At 37.8% G+C, this 10100-nt stretch overlaps 1 protein-coding gene across 1 annotated transcript; it reads left to right on the top strand.

The window, feature by feature from the left end:
• Positions 1-9068: 9068 nt before the first annotated feature.
• LOC102663524 (uncharacterized) lies at positions 9069-9590 on the top strand. Its single transcript, XM_006593090.1, has one exon. The coding sequence runs from the start codon at positions 9069-9071 to the stop codon at positions 9588-9590; it is 522 nt and encodes a 173-aa protein (XP_006593153.1).
• The last annotated feature ends 510 nt before the right edge of the window (positions 9591-10100 follow it).

Here is a 10100-nt window from a genome sequence, read left to right on the forward strand (position 1 = left end):
ACAAAACATAATATCTGGCCTACTTGCAGATAAGTAAAGTAGAGATCCAAGCATACCTCTATATTGCTTTTCATCAACGGGTTGACCGGACTCATCTTTATCAAGGTAGCAACCAGTGCTCATAGGAGTAGCCAAGTGTTTTGAGTTCTCCATTTTGAATTTCTTGATGAGTTCCTTGCAATATTTTGCTTGGTTGACAAAGATCCCATCATTTGTTTGTTTGATTTGTAATCCAAGAAAGTAGTTTAACTCACCCATCATGGACATCTCAAACTCACTTTGCATGTCAATAAAAAACTCCTTGCACAAAGATTCATTAGTAGATCCAAAGATTATATCATCAACATAAATTTGTACCAATAAGATATCATTATCCTTCTTCTTTAGGGATAAGGTGGTATCTACCTTTCCTCGAATGAAATTTTTTTCTAATAGGAATTTACTTAATCTTTCATACCAAGCCCTAGGTGCTTGTTTTAACCCATAAAGTTCTTTCTTTAACCTATAGACATGATCTAATTTTTGTGAGTCTTTAAACCCGGGAGGTTGTTGTACATATACTTCCTCTTGGATTAGACCATTTAAGAAGGCACTCATGACATCCATTTGATATAATTTAAAATTCATAATAGATTCATAGGCTAAAAGCATTCTAATGGCTTCTAATCTAGCTACAGGTGCAAATGTTTCTTCATAGTCTATACCTTCTTATTGGTTGTATCCTTTTGCAACTAGTCTAGCTCTATTTCTAATTACTATACCATTTTCATCTAGTTTATTTCTAAATACCCACTTAGTTCTTATAATGGGGTAGTTATGTTGTTTCTCAACTAGTTCCCAAACATTATTTCTCTTAAATTGATTAAACTCTTCTTACATAGCAACTATCCATTGATAATCTATTATGGCTTCTTTAAAGTTTTTAGGTTCTATCATAGAAACAAATGCCATGTTATTGCATAAATCTTTGAGAGAGTGTCTAGGTTTTACCCCTTTTGAGATATCTCCGATGATATTGTCAAGAGGATGATTTCTTGAGGTTTTCCGTTCTTTGGGAAGATCATCATTTTCTTGGGCTATATCATCTTGAACATCCTCGTTTTCTTCATTTCTTTTCCTTTTTAGATTTGTTTCTTGATTGTGCATATCTTCCAAAGAATCTGCAATATCATCAAGAAATTCCTTTCTCGGAGAGGTAATATTAGTTTCATCAAATGTAACATGTATTGATTCCTCAATTGTCATGGTTCTTTTGTTGTATATCCTAAAGGCTTTGCTATGTAGGGAATAACCAAGGAAGATACCCTCATCTGCCTTAGCATCAAATTTTCCTAGGCTTTCTTTACCAATGTTTAGGACAAAATATTTACATCCAAAAACATGTAAATGAGCAATGTTTGGTTATCTATTGTTAAACAGTTCATATGGGGTTTTCTTAAGAATGGGTCTTATTAAGGATATATTCATAATATAACATTTGGTGTTGACAGCTTCTGCCCAAAAATATTTTGGAAGTGGAGTGTAATTTAAAAGGGTTCTAGCTATTTTTTCTAAAGATCTATTTTTCCTTTCTACTACACCATTTTGTTGGGGTGTCCTAGGTGCAGAAAAGTTGTGTTCTATGCCATGTTCATCACAAAACATTTCAAAATCATTGTTTTCAAATTCACCTATATGATCACTTCTAATGGAGATAATTTTGATATTTTCCTTGTTTTGGATGACTTTGGCAAGTCTTCTAAATGCATGAAATGCATCATGTTGTATGTTGGTTCATTAACAACCATTAGTTAGGTTCTCTTAGACTTTACCAACGTAGTTATTTTCTATTTTCTGTTATAGCATGTAACAGTTAGGTAGTTTTAAGTTGGTTAGGTTGGTTAGGCTTGAAATAGTTCTTCTATTTCTTCTTCTTCATGGCCTAGATCATAAGAGAGAATTTTCTGTAACCAGAGAAAAAAATTCTGCAGAGATTGAATAAAAGTGGTTATTGAGTTATGTGCAGTTTTTTGTTAATTTTTTTTTCCTGCATTTTGCTTATTCTTGTTCATACAAGAAACTCATTCTTTTGTGAAGTAAAATCTGATCTTGGCACAACAAATTGGTGCGATGAGCATGGAGCGATTTTGAGTTCGATTCAAGAAATGGGCTCGCCCAAGTATGAGGTTGAAACATTCACAGGGCAAAATGATTTTGGGTTATGGCGATTGAAGTTGAGAGCTCTTATTGTTCAGCAGGGCCTGGTGGAAGCACTTGATGGAGAAGCCAAACTTGAAAAGATGATGTCTGATGGGGATAAGAAAGCACTACTGCAGAAGGCACACAGTGCAATTATCCTCAGTCTCGAAGACAAGGTGCCGAGGCAAGTCTTTAAGGAAACAATTGCTGTTGGGGTTTCGTCAAAGCTTGAAGGTTTGTACATGACCAAATCTTTAGTTAATCGTCTTTACCTAAAGCAGTCTTTGTATTCGTTTAAAATGCATGAAGATAGATCAATAGGAGAACAATTGGATTTGTTTAATAAACTGATTCTAGATCTTGAAAATATCGATGTCACTATTGATGATGAGGATCAAGCTTTGTTATTGATGTGCTCTTTGCCTAAGAGTTACTCTCATTTCAAAGAGACTTTATTGTTTGGAAGAGACTCTATTTCTCTTGATGAAGTGCAGGCTACTTTGAATTCAAAGGAATTGAATGAAAGAAAGGAAAAGAAGTCATCTACAAGTGGTGAAGGGCTAACAGCAAGAGGCAAGACCTTCAAGAAACATAGTAAATTTGATAAGAAGAAGCAAAAGTCAGAAAATCAGAAGAATGGTGAAGGAAACATCTTCAAAATCAGATGTTATCACTGTAAAAATGAGGGCCATACAAGGAAAGTTTGTCCTGAAAGGCAGAAAAATGGTGGCAGTAACAATAGGAAGAAGGATTCAAGAAATTATGCAATTGTTGGCTTTGAATCTGCAGAGGCATTGATGGTGTCTGAAAAGAATCCAGAAACTAAATGGATAATGGATTCAGGGTGTTCATGGCATATGACACCAAACAGATCATGGTTTGAACAATTTTTTGATAAAGCAGATGGGTTAGTACTCCTTGGAGATAACAAGCCTTGCAAAATTGAAGGAATTGGGTCTATAAGGTTCAAGTTTCATGATGGGGCTGAAAGAATTCTCACAGAGGTCAGATATGTACCTGAGTTGAAGAGAAATTTAATCTCTCTTGGTGAATTTGATAAAGAGGGTATGTGTTCAAGGGTGAAAAAGGACTACTGAATGTAGTTAAAGACTCCATGGTTGTCATGAGGGGAATTATGGAGAATGGCCTCTATTTTGTAGATGGTGAAGTTGTAATTGGCTCTGCAGCCACTGCAACCGGAAGAGTTTTATCAAAAACTGAGTTATGGCACATGAGGTTGGGCCATGTAAGTGAGAAGGGGTTGATTGAATTGGCAAAATAGGAGCTGCATTGTGGGGACAGAATGGAAAGATTAAAGTTCTATGAACATTGTGTCTATGGAAAAGCCTGCAGAGCCTTATTCAATGCTGGACAGCAGAGAACAAAAGGTACCCTTGATTATGTTCATGCTGATCTTGGGGGTCCAACCAAGACTCCCTCTCATTCTAGAGCAAGTTATTTCTTGAGCATTGTGGATGACTACTCAAGGAAGTTGTGGATCTACATTTAGAAAACAAAATATGAAGCTTTTGATAACTTGTTTCTCTCACGTACTCCCACGTAGCCCATATCCTCGTTTCTCTCAACACCGGGTCCCCATCAATCCTCTCAAGCTTCCACAACATCCAAGCAAAACAACATTCAAACCGCACAAGCTATCACAGCCAAGCAAAACAGAGCATAGGCAGAAAACTCTGCCAAAACACCAACCAAATCACAGCTTTTTCTCACTTAAGACCCTAGTAACAATTCCTTCGTTCCGGTTCATTAACCGTTGGATCGACTCGAAAATTTTACTGGAAGTCTATAGTGCATAAGCCTACATTGTGACCGTTGCGATCTACTAGCAAACATCCAGAACTCATTCTGTACTACTCTTTCCACAGCCAACCACACACAAGTATTTCCTGCACCAAGCTAAAATACTGCTGCACCTATTTTGACAGCAAAATTCTGCATAAGTGCAGATTTTGAAAATCACACTTCGCCTCATCCAATCTTGCTCAAATCAAATCCTACAAGTCCCAAATCATGTATCAAACATGTCTAAACCAAAGCCAAGCTTCAAACCACAGCAACACAAAATCTAGGTGTCCAAAACCCCTCAATTCAATGGCTTTTCTAGGTTTGAAAGGTGAAATTTAGAATGAGGTAAATTTGAAGCAAACTCTCACCTCACACAAGTCCATAACATCAATCTAAACTTGCCCAAAACTGGATTTACACCTAAAATTCCACCAAATCAAAATTTGACTCTTCAACACCCAATTTTGCCCTAGAAATGGCTCTTGGTTCACTTTGGTCATTTGTTTTTCTCTCTAGCTCAGCCTAACCTTCCTCACATGTCCTAAATGACATTTCAAGCTAGTATTAACTCACTTTAACCTCCATTTACCACAGAATTCAGACTTAGCCTTCCAACTCTCGAAGTCTCACTCTTTTTCCACTCATAGCATCACATTCTCACTTTCTAACCCTAGGTTAGTTCTACCCTTCATCTCTAACAGTTTTCCATCAGCAATTTCAGCATATAAACATCACAAACATCATCACAAAAACCCTAAAACAGAATGGGTATGTCTAACTCATCCAAACATGGCAATTTCAACAAGTTTTCAGCAAATGCCTTCACAAATAATCATCACACAGCAGAAAACTAACAAAACCACCCATCATATCTCCCAAAACCCCATACCCACGAAATTTAAGAGAGAAAGAAGTCCACCCAAACCTGAAATTTCGAAGTCCCACTCGTAGCCACGCACTTCACGACCCCGAAAATGCTCTCCTTTCGCGATTTGGAGCAGAAATGAGCACCAAAGGTTGAAGCTTTGTTGGGCAACAATGGTGGATGGGAGAAAAGAAGAAGAAGGCTGCGTGAGAGAGAGGGAGAGCTGTCTGAAATTTTGTGGGGCTGAGTGAGGAGAGAGAAAAGCTTTTTGGTCTTAAATAAAAAGGGTTTTCCCTTTTTTCCATTATTTTATTCAAGCTCTGCCACATGTCCCTATTTGATTGGAGCAAAAAGGGCCCACTTTCTCTTTTTGACTGTGACCCATACTCAGTCACAAAAGTGAGAAAAATCTGACCTTTGAAACGCTGAAATCCTGCCTCGGTTTGCATGCCGTTTCTCTGATTCCAGTTTCTCGCGTTTCTCTGCGTCCGTCGGGGCCAGTTTTCGAAAGCAAGCAATATATATATCAAAACGCTCAGAATAAAACCCCGAGCGTGGTTCAGAGGTTGGTTTCGTTAAATTTTAAGTCACACGCAAAACGATGATTTTTAACTAATTAATTAGGAATTAACCCATAACCTCCCAGTTATGGATTTCTCTCCCTTAATTAGTCCAACCCGCATATCTTGCCCCCACTATTCCTATTTCTACCAAGAACATATCTATACATATACACTGAATAATACTTATATATATATATAATCATTCAAAATACATCGTTTCCGTAAACTCCGGGTAGAATTTCCAGGATGTTACAAAGCTCCTCCACGTTTTTGAAAAATGGTTTCCGGGGCTTCCGTAATACTTCCGTAAAATTTCTGAAAACCTTGGGTAAGTATATTCCCCTTAACATTGGTGAAAGGGAAGAGAAAAAAGATGAAAATCAAATTTGAAAACACTTCCGTAAGGCTTCCATAACTTTTCCGTAAAATACGAAAAGGGGGGTGAACTTAGTAATTCGTGTGCGCTTAGAAATCTTCTTCATTAAGTCTCTGGGCGGCAAGCACCTCCCTTTTTTTCTATAAATAGGGGAGGGGGGAGCTGTTTCAAAATGTTCAAGACCCCTTTGGCTATGCATTTCGGCTATTTTGGGCAAAAAACACGTTTTCGTGAAGAAAAATCGAGTCGAAGTGCTTCCGTAACGCTTTCGTAAGCGATTCTGTGGAAATTCTTCATCGTTCTTCGTCGTTCTCGACCGTTCTTCAACATTCATCGTTCGTTCTTCGTTTTCTTTAGTCTTCAACGGGTAAGTACCTCAAACCGAGCTTTTCAATTCATTCTATGAACCCGTGGTGGTCCATATTTTGTTTCATGTATTTTTATTCTCATTTTCATTCGCTTTCTATACCTCCTTTTGACGTGCTTCAGTCATTTATTTAAGTCATTTCTCGCCTAATCTAAAAATAAAATAAATTTCCACCGATCGTTTGAATTGTATCATCCGTTAATTTCGGTTAAGATGAATTCCGACCGTTCGGTCGTGCCGTAACCATGTTGGAAATAAAAAAAGAGGTAAAATAATAATATAATAATAAAAAAATACCCTTTTAGTAAAATAAAGCGAAAAATCAATCGGAAGTTTTCTCTTTGGAATTTCTCATTCTTAATTGAATCGACTAATAACTAAAGTGAAACTAAGGCTAAAATCAACTCGCCTAGTCAAGCTCGTCCACAAAAAATAGGGTTTTGAAAGTTTATCATTTCAGTTTCTTACCAAGTAAAATTGATCATTTTTAAAGGTCCAACACCTTTAAATGATCACCTTTCAAGTAAAAAGAAATCGTGTGATTCACCTTTAAGAAAGAACTACGTAGGTCTGATTTCCTCTTCGATGGAGGGTACGTAGGAGCAAGAGCCCCGCTTTTGTCGACCTCAAAAAATAAAAAGAACTAAAAGTTAAGATAACACAATTTCCACAATTCTGAAAATTAGGCTGTTGTCCTTTGAGACAAACGTAAGAGGTGCTAATACCTTCCTCAAACGTAAATAAAACTCCCGAACTTAGAATTTTCATTTCGACCGGTTTCCTTCGGTTTTTCCGACGTTTCGCACAAATAAACGTTGGTGGCGACTCCGTGCATCTTTCCTCCTTTGGAAAGCGCACCCGTGAGCCTCGCCTTCGCTCGCCCGTGAAAGGGCACGTTGCGACAACTATTTCTTTGATTACAATAGAATATACCTTTATTTTCAATTCATGATACTTAATTATTTTTACAAACAATTGTATTTTGAATGACACTTTTCCAAGTAAAACAGGTTCCCTGAGTTCGATACTCGAATCATTCTGTTTTAATTATTTACTTGACGATCCGGTGCACTTGTCAGTAGATTTCGCACCCACACAAACAAGTAGTATTCCTAGGGGTGGAAACAAGAATTTTGGTGCCTTTGCAAGGGAATCTTCTTTTTATTTAGAAAAGTTTAGTTCAAATTGCAGGTGCTTATTTTTTTTATTCATTGTTTATTTTGTGAAGATTTAGTTACTGCATAATTCATTGTTCTTTGGAATTGGTTAACTGCCATTTTGCATGTAAAGAAGGTCTTTTGCAGGTGTTTTGATTCCCATAGACTTGGAAATTAATGCAACTTGAAGGAAAAGGAATGCAAAAAGAAATAGAGAGTTTTTGCAGGACATTGAGGTAGCAGTAATTCAGGAAGAACCTCTATCTTTTGAGGCATCTTCTAGTTTTCCAAAATAAGGGGAATCTCACACAGTATTAATTGAAGCCAATATCATGGCTGATGATCCAAGATGAGTGACCCTGGAAGATTACTCAAGTACTTTTGTGCCACAATTCTTCACAAGCATTGCGCGGCCAGAGGTACAAGCGCAGAATATAACCTATCCACATTCATTAATTTAGTTGATTTAGAACATTTTGTTTCATGGTCTACCCAATAAAGACCCGTATGCAGATCTAGCTACTTATATTGAGATATGCAATACTGTCATAATAGTTGGTGTGCCTGAGGATGCTGTTTGATTGATCTTGTTTTCATTTTCTTTGTCTGGAGAGGCAAAAAGATGGCTCCATTCATTTAAAGGTTAGTCTTAAGACTTGGGATGAAGTGGTTGAAAAATTCTTGAAGAAATACTTCCCAAAGTCCAAGATTGCTGAAGGAAAAGCTGCCATCTCATCCTTTCATCAATTTCCAGACGAGTCTTTGAGTGAGGATTTGGAAAGATTTCATGGGTTACTAAGAAAGACGCCTACTCATGGATTTTCAGAACCAATCCAGCTCAATATTTTCATTGACAGGTTAAGGCCACAAGCCAAGCAAATTTTAGATGCTTCTGCAGAGGGAAAAATAAAATTGAAGACCCCTGAAGAAGCTATAGAATTGATTGAGAATATGTCTGCTAGTGACCATGCAATCTTGCGTGATAGAGCACACATTCCAACCAAAAGAAGCCTGCTAGAGCTTTCATCATAGGACGCATTGTTGGCACAAAACAAGCTATTGCCCAAGCAACTTGAGGCATTGACAAAAACATTGAGTAAGTTGCCAACCCAATTACATTCTGGACAACCCTCACCCTCTTCTGTTTTGCAGGTTGCAGGTTATGCTATATGTGGTGGAGCTCACAAATCTGGATGTTGTATTTCCACTTGAGATACAGCACATGAAGTGAACTATATGGGGAACCAAATTACATTTTGGACAACCTTCACCTTCTTCTGTTTTGCAGGTTGCAGGTTGTGCTATATGTGGTGGAGCTCACGAATCTGGCTGTTGTATTTCCACTTAAGATACATCACATGAAGTGAACTATATGGGGAACTAGCCAAGATCAAACTTTAATGCAGGTGGGTATTCTGGATTTTCACATGGCCAGCACTATACTCAGCAACAGGGACAGTGGAGAACTCACCCTGGCAATTGACCCAGTGAAAAATAAATAAGCAAGAAGGAAAAGAAGGAAAATGAAAAAGAAAAAGAGAAAGAAAAAGAAAATGAAAAAAATGAGAAAAAGGAAAAAGAAAAAGAGAGAAAATAAGAGAAGAGAAAAAGCAAGAGTGAGTGTGCTAGAGAGAAAAAGAAAGAAGCATCTTCAGCTGAAGGGAGAGAAGTACCATATCCTTTGGTACCTTCTTGGAAGGACAAAGAAAGACATCTAGCTAGATTTCTGGATATTTTCAAGAAGCTAGAAATTACCATGCCCTTTGTAGAAGCTCTACAGCAGATGTCGTTCTATGCTAAATTTCTGAAAGACATGCTAACTAGGAAAAACAAGTACATCCATAGTGACACCATAGTTGTGGAGGGAAACTGCAGCACCGTAATTCATCGTTTCCTTCCACCAAAACATAAAGATCCAGGCAACGTCACTATACCTTGTTCTATAGGTGAAGTTTCTATTGGCAAAGCTCTTATTGATTTGGGAGCCAGTATTAATTTGATGCCACTTTCCATGTGCCGGACACTTGGAGAGTTGGAGATAATGCCGACTAGGATGACTTTACAGTTAGCAGATCGCTCCATCACCAGACCTTATGGAGTGATTGAGGATGTTCTGGTTCGGGTCAAGCATCTTATCTTTCCTGCTGGCTTTGTTGTAATGGACATTGAGGAAGATGCAGATATTCCCTTAATTTTGGGACATCCATTTATGTCTACTGCAAGTTGTGTAGTGGACATGGGGAAGAAAAAGTTAGAAATGGGTATTGAAGACCAATAGATCAGCTTTGATCTATTTAATGAGGAAAGAAAATTGCTGGACCAGAATATTTGTTTACAGGTGAAGGAGTTTGATGAGAAGGTTTTGAAGGAGAGAACCAAGATTGATCCAGGATGACAAAGAACTATGCATCAAGCTAATGACGTTAAAAGAGTGCTTACTAGGAGGCAACCCAGCCCTTTTTAATTTTGTTTTTCTTGCATTCTAGTTCAGTTAGATTGCTTGTGATTGTGTGTTTTCAACATGTTTAGTATTGAAAAAGCGGTTTACAAGTTTTGTGAAGAGATGGACAGAAAAATAACTTAGAAATTTTTTTGTGGTCCACGCGCTAAGTGCAGCCCTCGCGTTAAGCGCCATTTCCTTGACGCGCTAAGCGAGTTGTTGTTCACGCTAAGCGCCTTGACCCGTGATCATTAGCTGGATGGACACGCTAAGCACACCATATGAAACTGCCAAAAATTATAAGGTACTTGCCTTAGGCAGTTACCATTTCACTCTTGTTGTGCATTA

Source organism: Glycine max, chromosome 4 (assembly GCF_000004515.6).
Source record: "Glycine max cultivar Williams 82 chromosome 4, Glycine_max_v4.0, whole genome shotgun sequence".
In the NCBI taxonomy this organism is placed as follows: Eukaryota; Viridiplantae; Streptophyta; class Magnoliopsida; order Fabales; family Fabaceae; genus Glycine; species Glycine max.

Bases quoted from the DNA above. Each gene is read 5' to 3' on its own strand.
- LOC102663524 (XM_006593090.1), top strand. From the start codon at position 9,069: ATGCCCTTTGTAGAAGCTCTACAGCAGATGTCGTTCTATGCTAAATTT.